The sequence below is a fragment of the Bufo gargarizans genome, chromosome 5 (assembly GCF_014858855.1).
Source record: "Bufo gargarizans isolate SCDJY-AF-19 chromosome 5, ASM1485885v1, whole genome shotgun sequence".
NCBI classification, from domain to species: Eukaryota; Metazoa; Chordata; class Amphibia; order Anura; family Bufonidae; genus Bufo; species Bufo gargarizans.
The window spans coordinates 225,598,418-225,624,316 of NC_058084.1; the positions used below are offsets into that span (position 1 = coordinate 225,598,418).

Here is a 25,899-nt window from a genome sequence, read left to right on the forward strand (position 1 = left end):
TTTCTAGGGCCTTAGGTTTACGGTGTATGAATATTCCCACCTTCAGGGTCTATTCATACTGACAGGAGGAGTCAGGGCTAGGTTTAACGTTTCCTAGGAGGTTTCCTCTTCCCTTTCCCTAGCCGTGAGGCCAAGTTTCTGGCCATTTTCCTTCTGGTGTTCCTCCCTTCCCCCACTTTGTGACAGTCAGGTTCAGGTTCAAACCTAAATTTCTGAAAAATTCTGCACACCTGAACTCAACCTTTACAGGTTCATTCATCTCTAACATTATCTTTTAATTTGTGTGGTTTTGTAATTTTTGGAGGTTTATATTAAAAATATTGTTACTTTGTCCTTCTTTCCTTTCTCTGAATGTTGAGAGGTATGATATATTGAGTTAGTTAGGTATGGATAGTATTTGTTCAAATAAGGCATATTATATATACAGTACCAGGGGTGTCAAACTCATTCTTGCCGAAGGCCACCTCAGCCTTATGGCTTCAAAGGGCTGTTAGTAATTCTGAGACTTTAAATATAACTATGCCAGTTAGGCATAGTTAGCCTGTTGAAGGCAACCATAAGGCCAATGTTAACATATTTTTAAATAAACACAAAACATGATATAATACTTTATGTATATAATTATATATGTACAGGTATATAATTATACACTCACCTAAAGAATTATTAGGAACATCTGTTCTATTTCTCTATTATCTAGTCAACCAATCACATGGCAGATGCTTCAATGCATGTAGGGTTGTGGTCCTGGTCAAGACAATCTCCTGAACTCCAAACTGAATGTCGGAATGGGAAAGAAAGGTGGGCTACAACAGCAGAAGACCCCACCGGGTACCACTCATCTCTACTACAAATAGGAAAAAGACGCTACAATTTGCACAAGCTCACCAAAATTGGACTGTTGAAGACTGGAAAAATGTTGCCTGGTCTGATGAGTCTCGATTTCTGTTGAGACATTCAAATGCTAGAGTCTTAATTTTGGCGTAAACAGAATGAGAGCATGTATCCATCATGCCTTGTTACCACTGTGCAGGCTGGTGGTGGTGGTGTAACGGTGTGGGCGATGTTTTCTGGGCACACTTTAGGCCCCTTAGTGCCAATTGGCCATCGTTTAAATGCCACGGGCTACCTGAGCATTGTTTCTGACCATGTCCATCCCTTCATGACCACCTCCTCTGATGGCTACTTCCAGCAGGATAATGCACCATGTCACAAAGCTTGAATCATTTCAATTTTTTTTTTTTTAATGAACATGACAATGAGTTCACTGTACTAAAATGGCCCCCACAGTCACCAGATCTCAACCCAATAGTGCATCTTTGGGATGTGGTGGAACAGGAGCTTTGTGCCCTGGATGTGCATCCCTCAAATCTCCATCAACTGCAAGATGCTATCCTATCAACATGGGCCAACATTTCTAAAGAATGCTATCAGCACCTTGTTGAATCAATGCCACGTAGAATTAAGGCAGTTCTGAAGGCAAAAGGGGTTCCAACACCGTATTAGTATGGTGTTCCTAATAATTCTTTAGGTGAGTGTATATGTACAGCTGGTATAAATTATCCATCTTCTTGTATATATGATATGGACAACCATAACCTGGGCATCTCCTGTATAATACAAGAGATGCCCAGGTTATACCAGCATGGTCCATATCACTATATACAAAAAGAAACAGCATACTGACTTTAGTCACACTCTAAGGGTCCATTCACACGTCTGTAGTACATTGCAGATCCCCAATACACCCGGCCGGCACCCCTGTAGAAATGCCTATTCTTGTCCGCATCCATTCTGTCCCCATAGAGAATGAATGGGTCCTCATCCATTTTGCACAATTGCGGAACGGATGCGGACCACAATTGCGGACGTGTAAATGGAGCCTCCCTGTTGCCTCCCTGTTGTTATTGCTCTGCTGAGTCCTCTTCCGGCCTGAAAAAAGAGAAGGCAGCAGCAGCAGCATGGCAATATGGGGTAGTTGGCACCCACACTGAGCCCCACAAAGAAAGTCCTGACAGGCAGGGGTTTTGCTAGGTCAAAACATTCGGGGCCTGGCCCCTGATGTTTTGTCCCAGGCCCCGAATGTCCTGCCTGCTAGATACAACTGTATTGCTGTTCTCAGGATGGCAATACAATTGAATCTAATGCACTGGAAAAGCTGAAGGACCTGTGATGACATCACAGGTCATGTGACCAGTAAAACAGGCAGTGGTTGAGAAGGACCTGCAATGATGTCACCATCATGTGACCAGTGCAGGAGAGGAGGGAAGTGAAGAGGAGAAGTCCTGGGGGAAGAATCTGTGGTGATGTCTGCTACATGAGGAGAGGTAAGTGAAGGGAGAGGCAAAGCAATGCTGGGAGTTGTGGGTATTTAACTGGGACTGTATGTTAGGGCTGAAGGGAGGGATGTTATTTACATGGGACTGTATGTTGGAGGTGACTGGGGATGGGGTCATGTTATTTACATGGGACTGAATGTTGAAGGAGGCTGGGGAGGAAGTGATGTTATTTAAATGGGACTGTATATTGGACGGGGCTGGAGAGATTGTGTGATGTTATTTACATGGGACTCTATGGTGGAGGGAGGGAAATAGTGTTATTTACATGGGACTATATATTGGAGGGGCTGAAGGGAGGTTGAAGGAGGGACTGGGGACGGGGTCATGTTATTTACAGGGGACTGAATGTTGAGGGGGTGATGTTTACATGGGACTGAATGTTGAAGGAGGCTGGGGAGGAGGTGATGTTATTTACATTAGACTGTATTTTCGAGAGGGCAAGAGAGATAGTGTGATGTTATTTACATGGGACTGTATGGTGGAGGTAGGAATATAACTACAGGGGGCACTGCAAGGGGTAGTACAAATACTGGAGGCCCTGTAAGAGCATTTTAAATCCAGGGACACTATAGGCATTCTTATTACTACTGGGGGCTCTATAGGAGGGACTTATAGATCTGCCTTATTTCTACTAAGAGCACTATGGGTGGCCTTATTACTACTGAGGGGTCTGTAGATAGCTTTATTACCACTGGGGGAGCAATTTCTACTGGGAGCTCTGTGAAGGTATTATAAATACTGGAGGGCTCTTCTACTAATGTCACTGTTGGGGGCTTTGTAGGGGGCAGTATTACTAATGGAGGCATTCTTGGGGAGCGTTATCACGGTTGGGGCAGTATTACTATTGGTGGGACTTGGAGAAGCCGTATTAGTATGGGGGCATTCATTTTTTTCAGGATAGTATTTGGGGGTATTGGAGGGCACAGCGAGCAGCAGGATAACACTGTGGGGACTCCAGCTTGGGAGATGATGATAGATAGTAGACACAGACATCTTAACTTCCTCACTTTTCTAACATTTGCTTTATTGGTCTCTATGGGGGAAATGTATGAAACTGGTGTGTAAGAAAACTGGTTTAGTTGCCCATAGCAACCAATGAGATTTCACCTTTCATTTTCCAGAGCCTGTTTTCCTTTACACCAGTTTTGATGAATCTCCCCCAATATCTACAAAAGTGATGTTATACTTTGTTTTATTTATTTTTTAAAGCAGTTGCCCGTGGTACAGTACCTCATACTCAGTTTGTTCTCTTTGTAAATACTCACTATATGCCTACTAACCTAATATCTACTGTATCCTAGCTAATCCATTTACCATCTTTGCATTATTAACACCCAGGATTGTTTTTTACTATTACTTTGTTTTTGTTTGTTTTTTGCATTTTATTAATATCATTAAAAGTTATATTTTTCAATATATAGGGCTATCTTTCTTGGCAAAAAAAAGAAACCCTCAAACTTAAAATATGCAAAGAAAAGTGATGTATGCAAAGAGATTGGGAGCTAGTGACATTGAATAAATTCCAGAACTCTTAGAAATGATAATAGTTTAAGGAGAAGAAGGGGTGGGAGTAGCGAAGAATATATGGTGGGGGGGAGGTGTAGACATAAATAAATCCTGGCTGAAAGGAGGAGTGAAGGGAAGTGGAAGAGGAGGAGGAGAAGGAAAAGGAAAAGGAAAACGAAAACGAAAACGAAAAGCAAGCAAGCAAGAAAGCAAACAAGCTAGAGGGACCATAGCTCCACAGAACAGGAGGAGGGGGAGCAGCAGCAGGGGTACTGTTGTGATGTGATGGTCTCCGCTTCTGTGTGGGTCATGTCGGCAGCTGCCACTTTAGGATTGCCCTGTGTTGCTTTACTCCTTGTCGCCGTGATGCCCCCTGAGGCCGCGGGTAAGTGATACGATTTGTTATAGCGTTGTTGTGTCATTGTCACTTGTTCATCGTGTTATGGGTGTTAGCTGACGGGCAGATCGGACATAGTAAATCTATACCTGACTAGCTTTGGGAAGTGGGTGGCAAAGGCCGTTAGCAGCTGCAGGGCGATGCTTCATCAATATGAAAGATTTGTAGAAAGGGATCACTGATGGGACGATTATGGAATCTACAAAGGCTCACTGAAAGTGCGGTTAGTCAGCGAAGTGGTGGCTGGTAAGATCCTAACACTGGCACTCTGCACCCGGTCTGGATGCATACAGAATAGTTGATGGAATAATAGGAGTGTTTAATGCACAAGCTTTAGTTCATACAGGAAGAGCTCATTGTACAGCACAGATGGCTGTAGCTGGGAGTTGTAGAGCTGCATAGTTTAGGAAGTCATGCTGCACCCTCCCCCAAAAGCAATGATCAGTTAGTTCTGTGTGATAATTATAAGGGACTGTGCCAGATGCTGTGGAGGAACAGTCTGCTGTGGTATGCGTGTGTGTATATTCTATATTTGGGCACGTAATTAAAAGTACATGAGCTTTTATGACACCCCATTCTACACAACATAGGCTTTAATATGGGGTTGGTCCCCTCTTTGCAGCCAAAACAGCTTCCACGGAAAGCTTTCTACAAGATTTTGGCGTGTATCTGAGAACTTTTGCCCATTCATCCAGAAGAGAATTTCTGAGGTCAGGCCTTTGTGCGGCCAGTCAAGTTCTTCCATACCAAACTTACCCATCCATGCCTTTATGGACCTTGCTTTGAGACACTGTCATGCTAACAGAAAACAGCCTTTCCCAACCTGTTCGCACAAAGATAAAAGCATACAATTGCACAAAATGTCTTCATAACTTGAAACATTAAAGGGTCACTGAGTTTTTATAAAACTCGTAGACCTCTCAAAGGTTGTGGTCACTGGGGGTTTGAGTGTTGAAACCTCCACTGATCACTAGAACAAGGAGAGAGAAGCATTCACATATCCCACTCTGTCTCCTCACTGCAGGAAACATTGCAATTGCTGACAAGAATAGGCATTTCTATGGGGGTGCCGGCTGGATGTATTGAGGATCCGCAGTTTACGGATCCGCAATGCACTACGGACGTGTTTGCTGAGCAACATGTTCATTCACTCATGATCACTAAGGCCTCTTTCACACGGGCGTCATGTTTTTTGCCCGGATAAGAGGCGGGTGCGTTGCGGGAAAATGCAAGATTTTTCCGCGCGAGTGCAAAACATTGTCATGCGTTTTGCACTCGCGTGAGAAAAATCGCGCATGTTTGGTACCCAGACCCGAACTTCTTCACAGAAGTTCGGGCTTGGGATTGATGTTCTGAAGATTGTATTATTTTCCCTTATAACATGGATATGCGATATATATTGCGATATATTGTTTTCTATATTGGGGGGGGGGGGTGTTTAAATTTTATTATTTATTTTTTACTTTTTATTTATTAACTATTGGCCTCCTTAAGGGCTAGAACCCTTGTCATATTCACCCTAATAGAGCTCTATTAGGGTGAATAGGACTTTACACTCTCCCTGCTGCCCTGTGCATAGTGCACACAACAGCAGGGAGCTGACCATGGCGGCAGCCTCTGATCTGCCCCCCCCAGCCTTTGATCTGCCCCCCCCGCCTCTGATCTGCCCCCCCCAGCCTCTGATCTGCCCCCCCCTTCCCCAGCCTCTGATCTGCCCCCCCTTCCCCAGCCTCTGATCTGCCCCCCCCTTCCCCAGCCTCTGATCTGCCCCCCCCTTCCCCAGCCTCTGATCTGCCCCCCCTTCCCCAGCCTCTGATCTGCCCCCCCTTCCCCAGCCTCTGATCTTCTCCCCAGCCTCTGATCTGCCCCCCTTCCCCAGCCTCTGATCTGCCCCCCCTTCCCCAGCCTCTGATCTTCTCCCCAGCCTCTGATCTGCCCCCCTTCCCCAGCCTCTGATCTTCTCCCCAGCCTCTGATCTGCCCCCCTTCCCCAGCCTCTGATCTGCCCCCTTCCCAGCCTCTGATCTGCCCCCCTTCCCCAGCCTCTGATCTGCCCCCCTTCCCCAGCCTCTGATCTGCCCCCCTTCCCCAGCCTCTGATCTGCCCCCCTTCCCCAGCCTCTGATCTGCCCCCCTTCCCCAGCCTCTGATCTGCCCCCTTCCCCAGCCTCTGATCTTCTCCCCAGCCTCTGATCTGCCCCCCTTCCCCAGCCTCTGATCTGCCCCCCTTCCCCAGCCTCTGATCTGCCCCCTTCCCCAGCCTCTGATCTGCCTCCCTTCCCCAACCTCTGATCTGCCCCCTCTGGTAACGCAAACCCCCCCTCCCTCCTTCGCCAGTATTAATCATTGGTGGCAGTGGCCACAGGGGGAAGGGAGGCAGATGTTAGTGAGCAGAGAGCAGCGCATTATACTCACGTGCGCTGTGGCCGCCGGTCGCTCCTTCTTCTCATAGGTCTGTGCGGCGCATTGCTAATGCTGTAAGCATTAGCTATCCGCCGCACAGACAGAAGAAGGAGCGACCGCCGGCCACAGCGCACGTGAGTATAATGCGCTGCTCTCTGCTCACTAACATACCATGGCAGCCAGGACTTAAGCAGCGTCCTGGCTCCCATGGTAACCGATCGGAGCCCCAGCATTACACTGCTGGGGCTCCGATCGGAACTGCAAACTGCCACCAATGATGGGGGGGAGGAGGGGGACCCTGAGGGATATGGCCGGCACAGTCATTGGTAGTGCAGTGGCCACAGTCCCTCCCCTCCTCCTCCTCGGTCCTCATTGGTGTTCAGCGGCAGCCGCGCACAGTGGGGAGGGAGGGACTCCCTCCTCCTCCCTCCTCCTCCCTCCTCCCTCCGCTGTGCCGGCCGGCCGGCTCAGAACATGGTGCGCGCGATCATATCGCGGTCCGGCGATATAGGCGATATGGCGAAAATCCATATCGTGGCCCAAATTCATATCGCATATCGCCGATATCGCCTATATCGCCCACCCCTATTTTTAACCCTTCCAGCACTATTATACTAAGCATTCTGTATTCAGAATGCTATTATTTTCCCTTATAACCATGTTATAAGGGAAAATAATACAGTGAATAGACTGTCACCTAGAACCCATGCGTGAAAATCGCACCGCATCCGCACTTGCTTGCGGATGCATGCGATTTTCACGCAACCCCATTCATTTCTATAGGGCCTGCGTTACGTGAAAAACGCACAAAGAGGAGCATGCTGCGATTTTAACGCAACGCACAAGTGATGCATGAAAATCACCGCTCGTGTGCACAGTCCCATAGAAATGAATGGGTCAGGATTCAGTGCGGGTGCAATGCGTTCACCGCACGCATCGCACCCGCACGGAAAACTTGTCCGTGTGAAAGGGGCCTAAGTTGGGGGGGGGGGGGGGATTATATCTTTTATATCTAGACCGATGACCCAAGTATCTCTCTAGCCATTTTATTGGCATATACATCCCATAATATTACCTGTTATCTAATTGTTAGTTCCAGGGTTACTAGGAGCCTCCTGACACGGGATGGCCCCTATTGGGGCAGCAATTACGTTTTTAGTCACGGCCTACAGATTAGGGACTAATAGGGGTAAGATTTTTCATCTTCCTCTGTGCCTATAAATCCTAATATCTTTTACCCTAAGTTCACACCTGAGCGTTTTACAGCGCGTTCAAACGTGCTGTAAAACGCTCAACACGTGAAAACCAATGCTTCCCTATGGCCCTGGTTCACACTTGAGCGTTTTACAGCGCGTTTTGGCCATAGACTCATTGGACAACACTGCAGTCAATCACACAAACGCGCGTCTACTATTGCAAAAAACACGCATAAATATGCGCGACAAATACGCGAGTAAAACGCGCGTCTCAGAAACGCTCAGGTGTGAACCCAGGGTTAAGGCTCATGCCCTCTCTTATTCTCATCTATTAACACTTTCTCTGCTTCTCCTTACTGCTGGTGATATCTCTCCAAATCCAGGCCCCCCTCAGCAAATCCCCACTATCGCCTCCATGTCCCACTACAAATCTCCATCTACAAATTTCTGCAACCCCTTAAACCTAATTACCATTCCTCTGACCCCTGCTCCTTTGGTTCCTCTTGCAGGAGCATTATGGAACGCGTGCTCAGTCTGTAACAAACTGTCATACATTCATGAACTGTTCATCTCTCAAAACCTTTCCTTTCTTGGTCTCACAGAAACATGGCTGACACCCTGCTGCACTTTCTTATAGTGGATTTCAATTCACTCACACCCCCCGCCCAGGCTGCAAACATGGTGGAGGAGTTGGTCTTCTCCTATCAGACACCTGCCCCTACAGCCCAACTCCACTGCCACCCTCCATTACGCTCACCTCATTTGAGGTACACTCTGTTCGCATCTACTCTCCCTCCAACCTTCAAGTAGCAGTCATTTACCGCCCCAATGCTAATTTATTCACTCTCATTGCTGACTGGTGTATGTGCAGTGCGTCTTGTGAGGCCGATTCCAGGTGCTGACGTGTATCCACTGAATGTGTTTGCTGAGCCATAATCTTACTCATGCGCCGTGGATACACGTCATCATGCTCCTGATAAGGCAGTGGATGTTCTCCTGAGGGATCTCCTATCATACCTGGATTAAAGCATCAGTCAACTCCTGAAAAGTCTGTGGTGCAACGTGGCGTTGGTGGATGTGCTCGATTGGACTCGGGTCTGGGGAACGGGCAGTCCAGTCCATAGCATTAATGCCTTCATTATGCATTAACTGCTGACACTTCAGCCACATGAGGCTTAGTTAGGTCATGCATCAGAAGGAACCCAGGGCCCACTGCACCTGTATATGGTCTCACAATGGGTCTGAGGATCTCATCCCGGTACCTAATGGCAGTCAGGGTACCTCTGGCTAGCATATGGAGGGCCGTGTGGCCATCCAAAGAAATGCCTCCCCACACCATTACTGACCCACTGCCAAACCAGTTATGCTGGATGATGTTGCAGGCAACAGAATGTTCTCCACGGGATCTCCAGACTTTGTCATGTGTGTCACATGTGCTCAGTGCGAACCTGTTCTTATCTGTGAAGAGCACAGGGCACCAATGTCGAATCTGGCAAATGCCAATCGCCCTACACGGTGTGGGGTTGTAAGCACAACACTGACTTGTGGACGTCAGGCCCTCATGGAGTCTGACAGTTTTAGCAGACATATAGATATTAGTGGCCTGCTGGAGGTCATTTTGCAGGGCTCTGGCACTTTTCCTACTGTTCCTCCTTGCATAAAGAAGGATTGATTATCTTGACGATAGTTTATCAATATATATTGCAATACAACCCCTTTAACCCCTTAATGCATAATGGCTTACATGTATGGCATTATGCACCTACAATTGTATGAAGCTGGCTGTTGCAGTGACTGCTTCATAAGCTACGAGTGCCGGTCTGTATAATACAACAGGCACCCAGCCGCAAAGATGAGGAAAAGTGATGATGCTGAACCCCATCATTTAACCGCTCAAATACCACGTTCAACACCAATCGCGGTATCTGTGAGGTAAGGCAGAGGGATGTGGCTCCCTCTGCATTCTGATTGGAGTCCCTGCAGTGAAATCATGGGGCTCCGATTATTTACCATGACACCCTGGGGCCTGCTGAGGCTTCCCAGGGCTGTCATAGTAACCTCCCTGCTGAACTGTGCACGAGGCTCAGCAGGGAACACATCTAAATTCCATTCACCCGAACAGATCTCTATTAGGTTGAATAGGACAAGGGATTAAAAGATCCCATGTACTAGCCCTTAAGAGAGCTATAGTTACTAACTAAAAAATTTAAATACAACGAAACACTAAAATATTAAAAGTTTAAATTGCCCCCGTTCCCAATTTTACATAAAAAAATAGAAATAATAAAAAAATAGGTATCGCCATGTCCTAAAATGTCTGAACTTTTTTTTTCTCCCCCCCCCCCCCAAAATATTTTGTTTGAATAACAGTGATGAAAAAGTCGTACATACCATATCAATGGGACGAATAAAAATTACATCTCGTTCCATAAAAAAATCAAGCCTTCATGCAGTTCTGTAGACCTAATAACTAATACTTATACTATTTAAAGGGATTCTGTCCAGGATTAACGATATGGAGATATTTTTATTTGTGCCCATTAGTCTTAATACAGTGTTTCCAATCATCCCTCTGTTTATTACCTGTGTGCCTTATATTCTTATAAAAATTGATGTTATTCACATGTCAATCACCTCTGTCAGGAGCCCAAGAGGTTGTCCCACGATCTCCTGGAGCCCGGCCGCGCCCATCGATCCGGAGCCCAGCACCGCCTACTACTTGATATTCACTGCACTATCTGATGTCCTGTTACCTCTGTGCTGTAGTCTCGCGCCGGCGCAGTGGACACTGTAGTCTGCGCCCGTGCGGACTACTGGCACCGGCTTCCACTTGTCCACTGAGCATGCGCCGGCTTTAAATATAAAAATAGTAAACAACGTAATGGAAAATCACCTCAGCTCCAAAAAAAAATTAATAAAAAGTGATCAAAAAGTCATACACTCCAAAATGGTATCTATAAACACTACAGATCATCCCGCAAAAAATGGGCCCTACTACAGCTTTTTAGACATAACTATAATGTTATAGGCATCATGATATGGTGAAAAAACATTTTCTGAAGTTTTTATTTTTTCCAGTATTACTGTCCCAGAGAATTGTCTATGGCCCATGGGATTACCGTAAATATATTTTTTAATGCTGTGCAAATGCTGTTAAGAACAGCTCAGGCAAGATGGCAGCCCCTATTTTGGATAACCATTTAATGGGAACATTTTCTATTGCATATAATGTAATGGGAAGCTGGAAAAAAAAAATACGGACCTCATTGACTTCTATGGGAGAGTTTACTAGGCATGCTTTGTGACTTGTACAGAAGTCCTTGTACAAGGTAAGAATAGATAAGCTTTGACTATCACCTATTGTGAATGGTGGATCCTGTCTTAAGGAGAATGTGTAATCATAAAATGACCTGTTTGAAGACTACCTTTCCCCAGTTTTTACTTCATAAAAGCGATAACTCACACTATAGTCCATGTTCCCTAGATGTCATATCACAATTTTTTTCCATTTCGTCCCCCATGACGGCTCTACTATGAGATTGACCCTTGACCTCTGTAGGGGCAGGAACACACCGAGTTTAAAAGGCCACCACCTACTCTCTCCCTCAGTGTTTCCTGTCCCTACAGGGGCAACTCTCAGAGAGCCCTCCTGATGGAGGTGAAGAACGTCTTATTATTTAAAAGTACCTGAGGATTTGTGTCCTCTTCCTCTGCCCTCCTGCGGTCCGGTCCAATGCTGGGCAGAGGATACATGTGGAGTTGATCTCGTTCCTGTTGCAGGAGCCTGTATCTCTCCCACAGCATCGGTCCCCCCCTTCCCTACATTGAGGAAGCTGACCGCACAGAAGCAGAGCATGCTGCACGCTGACTCATGACGAAGCCTCAGCACTACACTCTGCTCTGGGCCGGCAGGAGGCAGAAGGGGCGGAACTTGGACCGGGGCGCACCGCGATGACGTAAGATGCCGCGCTGACTATTTGAAGCGCCAGTTTTGAATAAGCAGTGGCATACAACCGGTCTTCCTCCTGGAGCAGACACACTACAGATGTCTGTCCCTAAAGCCCCTGACGCCCCTGCAGTCCAGATGGAATCTGAAGCCCCCTCGGCTACTCCAACAGCGAGTTCCCCTGTGGGGAGAGGAAAAATTATGTACCATTTTTTTACTTGTTTGATTATCTTGTCTAGTAACACCTGGCTGCTCCTCTCTTATAGGGAGTTAAAGAGCCCAGAACAAGAACTAAAGTTCATAGATGTGCCACTTGTAGCAAGAGACTTCCTGAGAATCATAAAAAGAAACTCTGCTAGGGTTGCATAAATGATCTTATAAAAGAGGAGCAACCATCCATTTTGTCAGAGGTCAAATCACTAATTCAAAATGAAATTAAGTCTTCTCTGGCCTCTCTCAGATCAATCCCTCCTACACCTCCGGCAAAAAAAAACTAGATTGTCGGTCCCATCCTCCTCTGTTTCAGAGGATATGGACGAGGAGGCCTCCACCTCTAGACAGAATGTTGATCTCGACGCTCTATCAGAGGGTGAAATTATGGAAGATGGTAGAAAATATTTTTTTTCTTCCAAGGACATGGAGGAGCTATTGGGCGCTGTCAGAGCAACCATGGGGATTGAGGAGGTGAAAAAAACAAGATCCGTCCTGGATGAAATGTTTGGGGGGACTCAGAGCCAAAAAACTAAATGTTTTCCCAATGAATGAGAACCTAAAAGATATGATACTGGATGAATGGACGGACCCCGAGAGAAGACTGGGGGTATCCAGAGAATTCAGAAATAGGCTGTTATTCGATCCAGCGGACGTCAAACTATTTAATGAAACCCCAAAAATTGACATCCAGGTAGCCAAAGTAGTTAAAAAGCCTTCCCTCCCATTTGAGGACTCTTCACAGCTATAGGACCCAATGGAAAGGAAGGCCGACCCTCTCCTAAAAAAATCCTGGGAGGCATCTATGTTTGGTGTTAAAACCAACATAGCTGCGACGTTGGTTGCTAGATCTATGTGTTTCTGGCTTAACGAGTTAGAAGAACATATCAAAAACAAAACCCCTAGAGAGGAAATATTAAACTCTATTTGGCGGATGCCTCGGCGGAGTCGGTGAGGTTCGCCGCTAAGGATTGCGTCCCTCACCAATTCTGCTAGAAGGGCATTGTGGATGAAATACTGGGGAGGGGATAGAGCCAAGCTATGTTCTATAGCTTTTTCTGGGGAATACGTCTTTGGACCATGATTAGACTCCATCCTGGAAAAGGCTGCAGATAAAAAGAAGGGGTTTCCGGAAGAAACTAAAAAGAAGCCCTTTTGTTCCTTCAATTCCCAGACTAGACCCTATAGGGGCAAAGGGAAGGGGGGTAGGTGTAGTTACCAAAAAGGGGGAAAAGGCAGAGGGTTCCTTCTTAACCCCTCAAAATAAGCAGTCAGATAAACAATGACGCCAAGAGTGGGGGGAAGACTGAGGAATTTTCTGGGGAATCCATCACCAAAAATCCGTGGGCCTTAAACATCATATGGATGGCTACCGGATAGAATTCTCCTCAGCCCCTCCAAGAAAGTTCAGAATAACTTCACACAGCCCAAAAATTCTAGGGAAAATCTGGCAAGGGGTCCTGCAGCTTATAGACTCAGGGGTCGTGACCGAAGTCCCAAGTATGGAAAGAGTAAGGGGTTACTATTCCAGTTTATTTCTGGTGCAGAAACCAGATGGTACCTTCCGCACTATTATACATTTAAAGGGACTAAACCAGGCTGTCACATACAGAAAGTTCAGGATGGAATCCATAACATCCATCATTCCCTTGATCAAAGCCGGAAACTTCATGATGTCCATAGACTTAAGGACGAGTGATATCGCGTCCCCATAAACAAGTCATCTCAAAAGTTCCTCAGATTCGCCCTAGTGGACAGTTTGGGAGAAATAAAACACTTCCAGTTCACCGTGTTACCCTTTGGAATCTCATCTGCCCCAAGGGTATTCACTAAGCTTGTAGTGGAAATGATATCCCCCTCCCCTGAGAGTAGAAGGAATAAAAATATTCCCACACTTGGACGATTTTCTGGTCCTAGGACCCTCAGAGCGGGAAACAACCAGCCTTACCAAAGATCTGATGTGCAGCTTTTCAGACCTAGGTTGGGTGATAAACCTAAAAAAGTCATGTATAATCCCTTCAACCAAAATTAAATTTCTGGGAGTGATCCTGGACTCAGTCTCCCAGGTTACATCCCTCCCTCAGGAGAAAATAACATCCTTTGTGGACAAAACAAAAAAAATCCAAAGTCAATCTCAGTGCTCCATTCGCAGTGCTCCATTCGCAGTGCTCCATTCGCAGTGCCATGAGCCTCCTGGGTACGATTACTTCCTATATAACAGCAGTATCTTGGTCTCAGGCTCACACCAGGGTTGTCCAGTCGTGGATCCTTAGAAATTGGGACAAGAGACAGTGCTCTCTAGAAAAAAGAATCCCCATTCCAAATCACGTAAGAACCGATTTAAACTGGTGGACGAAAGACAGAAACCTGCTAAGAGGGATACCCTGGGTAAAAAATCCAGAGATACAAAATAGGCTTGCTAAACTACCAGGGCACTTGGTCAGGCACCATGACAAAAAGATCATCAAACCACAGAGAACTGAGGGCTATCTGGGAGGAGCTGAAGGCGTCACAAGACAAGATCTCTGGAAAACACCTGAAAATCCTTTCGGACAATGTAACAGCGGTCGCATATCTGAAACATCAAGGGGGCACAAGATCAGCAAGCTTAAAAGAACTGGCTGAAAAAATATTCTTCTCGGCCGAAAGGAATGTTCTCTGTATCATAGCTATCCATTTAAAGGGTACAGAAAACATACAAGCGGACTTCCTCAGCAGGATGACCATAGATCCGGGAGAATGGGCCCTAAACTCAGAAGTATTCCATCAGATCACCAGGAGATGGGGGACCCACAGATAGTCCTGTTTTGCGTCAAGAAAAAACGCAAAAGTCCATACTTTCTGCTCCCTAAACCCAAGGGACAACCCTTGGGCAACGGATGCATTCTCAATCAGGTGGACTTGGGATCTAGCCTATGCCTTTCCCCCTTGGCCGCTAATACCCAGAGTGCTGCAGAAAATAAGGTCGGACCCAGTAACAGTAATACTGGTTGTCCCATACTGGACAAAAAGAAATTGGTTCCCAGTACTAAAGGAACTAGCTTTGGAAGAACCCTGGAGAATCCCCCCACAGGAGAACATTATTTCTCAGGGCCCAATTCTTCACCAGAATCCAGGTCTGTTCAAATTATCAGCCAGGATCCTGAACGCGAGGTCCTAAAAAGCAGGGGGCTATCAGAGAAGGTTATAAATACCCTTAAATCTAGCTGGAAAGAAGTGACCTCTGCAATATATCTTAAAATATGGAAGAAATACTGTAGTTGGCTGGGTCAGAGCCCTCCGGTAAACTCTTCCCCAAATATTGTACTATCTCCCGGCCGCTCCATCCTCAATGCGCCGGGTGTAGATTTGACGTCATCGGCGCAGGCGCATTGAGGATGGAGCGGCCGACAGAGCGGCCGCGTCTCAGTGCGCCTGCGCCGATGACGTCACATCCACACCCGGCGCAGGCGCCTGCACCGATTAAAGAAAGGTACGGCGCAGGCGCGATATTTTGAATTCGAACAGGGCCAGCAGAGAACGAACCCGTTCCCTGGCCCTGTCAATCAAACGGCGGAGGGGGCGTCATGATGAGAGGAGGATGCGGCTGCTACCAGCAAGTAGCCTCCCTACTAGCTGGTAGCAAGGTAATTTACATATTATAAAACTTGATTTTTAACAATATCTACTGAACGAAAATGAATATTTAGCATATGTCCAGGGAGCTTGCAGTGTAGGGATTAATATTAACGGGGGAAAAAAAAAAAGGGTTTAGTGGGCTGACAGAAGCCCTTTAAACTTGGTCCTGAGAAGTCTTACAAGTTCATCATTTTCTCCTATTCAGGATATCTCACTCAAACACCTATCATTAAAAGCGGCTTTCCTAGTGGCCATAACTTCAGCCAGACGACTGGGTGAAATCCAGGCACTGTCCTGCCAGGAACCATACCTTACTATCTTTCCAGACAGAATAGTTTTACGTCTGGATCCGGGTTTCCTGCCGAAAGTGGTGTCGGACTTTCACAGAGATCAGGAAATTATTCTTCCATCCTTTCCCAAAGATTGTCCATCACAAGATCAGTTCCAGCTCCTGGATGTCCAGGATACTATCATACAGTACCTAGATTCAACAAAGGAATTTAGGAAGGATGATAATCTTTTTGTTCAATACGCAGGTCCAAACAAGGGGAAAAAGGCATCCAAAGCCACCATTGGAAGATGGATCAGATCTACCATTATTTGTTGCTATCAGAAGTTGGGTCTAAACAGCCCCACAAATATAAAAGCTCACTCTACAGAAGCTATGACTTCTTCGTGGGCAGAGAAAGGGGGTGTCTCCTTAGATAATTTGTAGAGCGGCCACCTGGTCGAGTATAAATACTTTTATCAAACATTACCGCATTAATGTTTCGGCTTCTGCGGACTTGACCTTCGGTCAGAAGGTTCTGCAAGCAGTTGCCCACCCTATTTAATAATCTGGTAGTTCTCATAGTAGATCATGGTGGACGAAATGGAAAAAACGTAATTAGACTTACCAGTAAGGCTACTTTCACACTAGCGTTCATGGGTCCGTTCGTGAGCTCCGTTTGAAGGAGCTCACGAGCGGACCCAAACGCCTCCGTCCAGCCCTGATGCAGTCTGAATGGAGCGGATCCGCTCAGACTGCATCAGTCTGGCGGCGTTCAGCCTCCGCTCCGCTCGCCTCCGCACGGACAGGCGGACAGCTGAACGGTGCTTGCAGCGTTCAGCTGTCCGCCTGGCCGTGCGGAGGCGAGCGGATCCGTTCAGACTTACAATGTAAGTCAATGGGAACGGATCCGCTTGAAGATGTCACCATATGGCTCAATCTTCAAGCGGATCCGTCCCCCATTGACTTTACATTGAAAGTCTGAACGGATCCGCTCAGGCTGCTTTCACACTTAGAATTTTTTCTAAGTTATTAATGCAGACGGATCCGTACTGAACGGAGCCTCCGTCTGCATTAACATGATCGGATCCGTTCAGAACGGATCCGATCAAGCGCAAGTGTGAAAGTAGCCTAATTCTGTTTCCTTGAGCCCCGAGATTGAAGGATGGGTTGAGTATGAATTAATACGCCCAAAAAAAAAAAAAATATAGGTATATATTGCTAAATTTTGGTGTTGTTTTTAATTTTCCATGTCACGTTTTATATTTAACCTAAAACCAAAAATCCTGCAAATTTTTTATTTTTTTTGGCACTGGCCACTGTCTAATAATTGGTGCCACTTCTTGGTCTGTACAGATCTTTTCTGCAGTTACCTGATTATCTGTCATTCTAGTCCTGCCTGTAGTGTATCTAATCGTCTCTGTGTATACATAAGACAGGATCCACCAATCACAATAGGTGATTGTTAAATCTTATCTAGTCTTTCCTTCTGCAATGACCTCTGCACAGGTCACAGAGCATGCCTAGAAAACTTTCCCATGTAAGTCAATAGGGTCCCCTCCTGTAAATTAAGCCTGTGGCCCATGAGGCTGCCATAAAGCATTTTTTTTAAAATGCTTTGTAAAGGCTGTAAAGAACGGCTTCCTAATAATGTTCAGGAAATAGAATGTTAAAAATCTACTACCAGAAAATAAAAAACAGAAAAAAGATGATGTGCTAATATCTGATTTTAACTGATAGATGACATTTTTGGTGACACATTTCCTTTAACCACTTAAGGTTTATAACCCCCTAGTGACCAGGCCCTTTTTTACAAATCGGCACTTCACAACTTTAACTGTTTATTGCTCGGTCATGCAACTTGGCACCCAAATAAATTTTACCTCCTCTTCTTCTCACAAATACAGCTTTCTTTTGGTGGTATTTGATTGCTGCTGAGATTTTTAGTTTTTCTGATATTAATCAAAATAGACCACAATTTTCTCAAAAGTGTATTTTTAACTTTTTCTGGTAAAATTGTTCAAATATAATTACATTTCTATACAAGTTTGTGTCAGAATTTATTGTGCTACATATCTTTGATAAAAAAAATCCAATAAGTGTATATTTATTGGTTTGTGCAAAAATTATAGCGTTTACAAACTATGGTACAAAAAATGTGAATTTCCGCATTTTGAAGCAGCTCTGACTTTCTTGAGGTGCTAGAATGCCAGCATAGTATAAATATCCCCCAAATGACCCCATTTTAGAAAGAAGACACCCCAAAGTATTTGCGGAGGGGCATGGTGAGTTTATGTATGATTTAATTTTTTTTCACAAGTTAGCGGAAAATGACACGGAAAAAAAAAGTTTCCATTTCTGCTAACTTCTGGCAAAAAAAATAAAAATCTCCCACGGACTCACTATGCCCCTCAGTGAATACCTTGGGGTATCTACTTTCCGAAATGGGGTCATTTGTGGGGTGTGTTTACTATTCTGGCATTTTGGGCGGGGCTAAAGTGTAAAGCCTAAAGGTACTCGTTGGACTTTCGGCCCCTTTACGCACCTAGGCTGCAATAAAGTGTCACATGTGGTATCGCCGTACTCAGAAGAAGTAGGGCAATGTGTTTTGGGGGTGTATTTTTACATATACCCATGCTGGGTGAGAGAAATATCTCTGTAAATTGACAACTTTGTATACTTTTTTTTTTTTTAAGTTGTCATTTACAGAGATATTTCTCACACACAGTATAGGTATATGTAAAAATACACCTCAAAACACATTGCCCTACTTCTTCTGAGTATGGCGATACCACATGTGTGGCACTTTTTTGCAGCCTAGGTGCACAAAGGGGCCCAAATTGACGTAAACATGTAAAGTATATATAGAAAATGCAACTATGGGAAATCTCAAGGTCCTAAAAGGGTTAAACTGTTCCACAACCCCTTTAAAAGGAACCTGTCACCTCCCAAAACCACTCCAACCTGCCAGCAGTACCTGCGTGTAGCCAGCAGTGTGTTTCTGATGATGCCTTTCTTCCTGAGGGCAGATGCAGCAAAAGTACTGAAAAACAGTGGCGTAACTACCGGGGAAGCGGCTGCTTCGGGGCCCGGCGCCCCGGCAGCGTGTGTGACAGTTTATTTTCAAGTTAGTTAAATATGATCGCTAATGTGATCTAATCTTACTGTCTCCTAAAGTCTCCTGATGTGTCTGGGATTCGAACCCACAACCTCCAATGTATCCGTGGCAAAGCATTTACCCACACAGCCAAAAAGGCTGCATTGCAACTGATTGAAAAAATTTAGACTTCTACTGTTATAGCTGGCTAAGTGTACATCTATACACGTGACAGCTGCCTCAACACACCCAGCACTGCTATATCTCTACATTTTTGCTGTCCCAGCACACTCAGCTCTGCTATATCTCTATATATGAGCAGCTGTCATGTGTATAGATGTACACTTAGCCGGCTATAACAGTAGAAGTCTCATATTTTTTCAGTCAGCTGCAAGGCAGCTCTTATGGCCTTGTGGTTAGTGCTTTGCCTCTGATACAAAAGGTTGTGGGTTCGAATCCCTGCAGAAACTTTTCTGAAATACAAGCACTGACTCCATATATGGACATACAGGGCGGGACTCAGGAAGAGGCTGACATGGAGGTAAGTATAAGTGTTTTTTCTTTTTTTTTTATACCCAACTGTTACTGCCATGGGGGGAGCTGGAGGCACTTGATACTGGCACATGGGGGGAGGGGGGTTGGCACCTGATACTGGCACCTTGAGGGGGGGTTGGCACCTGATACTGGCACATGGGGGGGGAAGCACTTGATACTGGCACTTTTTTTTTGGGAAGGGGAGATGGCACTATGATACTGTGACATGGGGGGAGGAGAGAGGCACTTGATACTGGCATATGGGGGGGTTTGGCACTTGATACTGGCACATGGGTGGGTTTCACACTATGATACTGGCACATGGGGGGGGAGAGGCACTTGACACTGCCACTTTTTTTTTGGGGGGGGGGGGGAGATGGCACTATGATACTGGGACATGGGGGCGGGAAGAGAGAGGCACTTCATACTGGCACATGTGGGGGGGGAGGAGAGAGGCACTTGATACTGGCACATGATGGGGGCATCTATGGGGACACTTACTGGCACATTATTGGAGGGCATTATGGGGGACACTAGGCCGGCAGCCTATCAGAGGCCGGACACTGAGGGGCATATATGGGGCAATTTAAGCTGTACATTAAAGGGGGCACTAGCAGCAAGGGGGGAGAGGAGCACTATGGGGGAATTTACTGGGGGCACTATATAAGGGTATTTTATACTTGCACATTATGGGGACATTACCTCAACTGGGGGCATTACAAGGGGGTATTTTTGCACTGTCACATTATAAGGAGAATTATTACTACTGGGGGGGCATTATGTTGGGCTTTATTACTCCCCCATGGTATGATCCCCTAGTAGCAGCACCAGCCTCTCCCTGCTCTGCTATCCCTCTGCCCCTTCTCCAAATCCTTATTATGAAATCTTTCTCATTAGGATAAAGCACAACATCAGCTCCACCGAGCCCCCGGCCAAAGTGGTGAAGTGGTGTCCGAGATCCCCAAGGGCCAAGCCAAGTAATAGTAAGTTTTTATGTTTATGTTATACACATAACATATACTGTGCCACACAATATACAGTATACCGCTGCACTGTGCCAAAGGAGTGGGGTTTACACAGGAGGAGGGAGGTGCGAAGCGCGCTGGAGGGGCCCTTACAAATATTTGCTATGGGGCCCAGTCACTTCTAGTTACGCCCCTGCTGAAAACGCTGTTTTATCTCCTTCCCAGCGCGCTTCTCCACAGATGCTTGAAGTCATCGGCCTCCTTGCTTCAAGTCACGGTAACCACGCCCCCTTCCCTGCCCCTTCACTGTTACTGACAGCCGGATATTTGGCAAAGGCAGCCGAACTCTCTGCATAAGCGCTGCTGGAGGCTTGGGATAGTTTTGGGAGGCGACAGGTTCCCTTTAATACTAAGTGTTAGTAACTTGGAGCATCTGCTTGAAGTCTTAAACAATATAGCCTTGCAGAATCTTGTAGCTTCGAGTGCCATTTTGTAGTGGATCATATGATCATTAAGGGAACCTGTCAACTCTGATATGCTACCTGAACCACATGCTATTTGCTGTATTAGACACACCCTAGATTTAGATGATAGGAAATTAGAAGAAACGATTTTCTACTCCTTAAATCTTCCATGGTGGTTTCACCCCTTCATGAAGGTGCCATACATGTATGGCACAGCAGGAAGTAGGTTCCTGCATTGCACCGTACATGTATGGAGCAGCAAAAACCATTTGCACTGTAATTGCACGGTGACCAGTCTAAGATGGTGGGTGCCCCCGACACGCCTTCCATCTTAACTAAAGGCAGTTGTACTCCCCTCCCGCCCCCCTGCAACCCCAATCACTGTGATTAGCAGGTCAGAGCTGCATCTAGTTGCAGCCTCCTCACTGTATAAGCCAGTGAGGGGGCTGCGGATGGGCTCAGATTGTTACAGAGGAGGCATGCCTTTTCGATTGCCCCTCTTTGTGCTGTCATTTGCTGATATAACATACCAGCAAATCACAACACTAGACGGGTATATAGAATAGTAAGATCCATTTCAGTTGGGGTGTTGCGGTATATACAAGAAATTGGGTAAAATTGTGTGGTGATTTTTCTCCTGGTGCCCATTGTGATAGTTATATTAGGGACTAGAGTAACGTTTTATTTTTTAGATAATGTCATTCCCCCCCTCCCCCCCACGACAGCGCCACAGAGAGAGGGGATCTAGAGTAATGCTATGCTGAAGATACAAAAGTGTGTGGCCATTTAGGTTACATTAGGAAGCCAGAAGGTGTAGACCGCACTCTTGAGACACAGACTGATACAATGGAAGGTGCGTGCGTGGACGTGGTGACGCACTTTGAGGTTTTCTTGAGTGGCACGACATTTGAAAAAGCTGATAGAGCTGCTGAATTCTTGCCATCTGTGATCGCCTTGTGGAATTCCCAGTGGTGCAGAACCTCTTCAAGGAAGACCACTTCAGGTTTCTTAGCCCCATCCCCCTTCGAGTAGGAGTAGTGAGCTCTCCTTTTATTCTTGTGCTTTTAGAAGGAGATCTGTTGAAGATTACAAGTGGCCATGGATGACGAAAGAACAGAAGTCCCGGAGGGGAACATTGTGGGTCTGACCACGTGTTTCCAGTCTCACCGATCTCCTGCCACCTGTCGCAGGAACGTCCGTGACAATAGTACTAGGTAATAGTGACCACAATATAATTATTTTCCCCCTGAACTATAAGAAGCGAACTCTGTCAGGCAGAGCGAAAACACTGAATTTTAAAAGGGCAAATTTCCCTGGGTTGAGGGCAGCATTTCAGGGCATAGACTGGGAGCAGCTACGGTCACATAATAAGGCCGAATGCGCACGGCCGTGAGCGGTCCGTGGAACTGCGGCCTGGATTCCTGCTGAGAGCAGATCATACCAGTGTATTACTGTATTGCGGCGGCAGCAGGGAGCGCACGGCGTCATCGCAACCAATGACGCCGTGCGCTCCTGCTCTCAGCAGGAATCCAGGCCGCGGTTCCACGGACCGCTCACGGCCGTGAAAAACGGCCGTGTGCATTCGGCCTTATACTGAGGATAAATGGGAGAGCTTCAAATCCACATTGCACAATTTTTTTTTTTTTTTTATTCCTTTAGATAACAAGTATAAGCAGCTAAAATTATACCCCCAATGGCTTACAGCTATTGTAAAAAGAGCAATAAATGACAAAAAAAGGCCATCTAAAATATATAAATCTGAGGGGTCGGCTGTAGCCTTTGAAGTTCATAAAGAGTTTAATAAAATCTGGAAAAGGGAGATAAAATTTGCAAAAATACAAAATGAAATGCAGGTAGCAAAACAAATCCCCAAACATTCTTGAAATATACAAATGCTAAAAAACCAAGGTCTGAGGTAGGTCTCCTGCAGGTAAAGGGGGATTAGTGTCACGGCTGTTTAAGGGTAACAAGAGCATACACAGTAAAAAGAGCTACTGACCGGACCCAAACTAGGGAAGAGAAAGGGTGACCCCTGTCAGACCCTCAACACTCTCCCTATGCTGCTAAAGCACATGCCCGGATCCATGTGGTGGAACGAGGCATGCCCGCGTGCCTAAGACTGATGAGCCCTGTAACCCCTACAATAGTGGAAGGGGCACGGCCACCGATGCCCTGCTCAGAATATGGAGGGAACCGTGGCCACCTCAGATCCAGTCAGAAAAACACCAGGTACGCAACAATGTCTGCACACTTAGCTGATAGAGCTGCAGCCACAGAGAAGACGGATCCAAGGGCCGCTGGCAATATCGGGAGTGCTTGCAGCAACAGAACACAGGTCCAGAGAACTAATAGCTTAACAAGTGAAGATACTCAAGGCAGAGCTACAACTGAAAAGAGAAATATAATCCACGCCCTGCAATAGGAGGAGGGGTGATTTAAAGGCAGGGAAATCAAACGCAGGAGGAACAGCTGGGAGTAAAGACCTCATCACAGGGGCGGAGAGACAGAACAGTAAGAACACCTCCAAACTCTAAGTGACATCATCACAGGGGTGGAGACACAGAGCTGTGAGAACGTCTCAAAGCTCTGGTAGTGACAATTAGTCACTGAATGTTTTAACTCTGTATATACAAAAGAAGAGAAAGGAGCTGATATCTGTGGTGCTGGGGCTGTTAGTACATCCAGTAATATACTTAACTGGCTAAATATAGATATGGTCCAAGCTAAGTTAAATAAGGTAAATGTGAACAAGGCTTCGGGTCCAGATAGATTACACCCAAGAGTTTTTAAAGAGCTCAGTTCATTTGTGTGCCCCTTTTTATAATTTTTAAAGATTCTCTAGCTACTGGTACAGTGCCAAGTGATTGGTGCAAGGCAAATATGGTGCCCATATTCAAAAAAGGACCTAGGTCCTCCACAGGTAATTATAGACCAGTTAAACTTCTGTTGTGGGAAAAATGTTTGAAGGACTCATAGGCCCCTTTCACACGAGCGAGAATTCCGCGCAGGTGCAATGCGTGAGGTGAACGCATTGCACCCGCACTGAATCCAGACCCATTCACTTCACTGGGGCTGTTCAGATGAGCGGTGTTCACTTGCGTAGCGTGAAAATCACAGCAGGTTCTATATTCTGCTTTTTTCACGCTTTTTGCAACGCAGGCCCCATACAAATGAATGGGTCTATGTGAAAATCGCAAGCACCCGCAAGCAATTGTGGATGTGGTGCGATTATCACGCATGGGTGCTAGGAGATGATGGGGATGAGCAACCCCATTAAAGTCTAATCACTGTATTATTTTACCTTATAACATGGTTATAAGGGAAAATAATAGCATTCTTAATACAGAATGCTTAGTAAAATGTTGCTTGAGGGGGTAAAAAAAAACAACTCACCTCATCCACTTGTTTGCGCAGCCGGCATCGTCGTCTTTCTTCTTCTTTGAGGACCTGCAAAAGGACCTTTTGATGATGTAATCGCGCTTACCACGTGGTGAGTGGTGACGTCAGCATAGGTCCTGCTGAATGAAAATAGAAGGATCTACTTCTATCTTTATTCAGTCATCAAAGGTCCTTTTGCAGGTCCTGAAAGAAAACGATTCTGGCTGCGCGAACAAATGGATGGGGTGAGTTAATTTTTATTTTTTTAACCCCTCAAGCAACAGTTTACAAAACGCATTGCACTTGCATGGAAAAAACACGAATGAACATCGGAATGCAATTGCAGTCAAAACTGACTGCAATTGCATGCCTACTCGCGCGGTTTTCCCGCATTGCACTCGCGACGCATCCGGAGCAAATTCGGAACGCTCGTGTGAAAGAGTCCTTAAGAGACTATATACAGGAGTATGTGACTGTAAATAATATTATAAGTGATACCCAACATGGGTCTACCAAGGACAGAAGTTGTCAGAATAACCTGATTTGTTTTTATGAGGAGGGGAGTAGAAGCCTGGACAGAGGGGTATCTGTGGATGTAGTGTTTCTGGATTTTGCAAAGGCTTTTGATACTGTCCCTCATAGACGTTTAATAGGTAAAGTAAGGTCTATAGGCTTGGAAAGTATAGATTGTAATTGGATTGAAAACTGGCTGAAGGACCGTGTCCAGAGAGTTGTGGTCAATGATTCCTATTCAGAATGGTCCCGGGTTAAGTAGCACTGTAGCGTGTTTCTCACTGGGCGAGCAGTCCCACCGCATGTGAACCACCGAAATACCGTGGCAAGTATGGGGGAGCTGCTCAAACCCCAAACACTGTGGCGTGTTTCTCATTGGGGGAGCAGTCCCACCGCATGTGGACCGCAGCAAACGACCATCCCGAGCAATTATGCGTACATAGGAGGACGCCAGCGCGGTCCACATGCACCACAAAAGCATCCTACGCAGACCGGAGCATTGTGCGGATGACAATACAGTTATTTAAATCACTGAAGAAAGTGCACCAAACGGATATGCCACTGACTATACTAGCTGGTCATACAAGCAGATATTAAAATCTGAGACTTTTGCCAATATATTCCTGTCAGGAAGATATCGGAGCCCATCATGCACCACGTCACGGTTCTCAGCATGGCAAGGGGTCCTACCACTGCGCTAACTATGGTGTGAACACGGTCTGAAGGTGATGAAATCCAGCTCACAGTCAAGCTTCCACACAACCGCATAGCAGGACAACTAATGCAATGTGAACAAAGCAAGACTGTAAGCCACACCCATATCATACCATGTGGAGCAGCTCCCACATACTTGCCACGGTATTTCGGTGGTTCACATGCGGTGGGACTGCTCGCCCAATGAGAAACACGCTACAGTGTTTGGTGTTTGGGCAGTTCCCCCATATTGGCCACTATATGTCTGTGATTTTGTTTTATAAGTATTGCATGTGCCTTCATCTGGCAATTGAACATACTTTTGCACCTGGAAACCTCCATCACATGGTATGATATGACGTGACGTGGTGCAT

The 25,899-nt window shown here is 46.0% G+C and overlaps 1 protein-coding gene across 1 annotated transcript in view; it reads left to right on the forward strand.

Moving 5' to 3' along the window:
- Positions 1–3,995: 3,995 nt before the first annotated feature.
- The window catches only part of RECK (reversion inducing cysteine rich protein with kazal motifs), an 801,790-nt gene continuing 779,886 nt past the window's right edge, over positions 3,996–25,899 (forward strand). Inside the window, exon 1 of the mRNA XM_044293464.1 lies at positions 3,996–4,230. Within this exon, the coding sequence (XP_044149399.1) occupies positions 4,131–4,230 (100 nt within the window). The 5' untranslated portion in view covers positions 3,996–4,130. The remainder of the gene's footprint in view (positions 4,231–25,899) is intronic.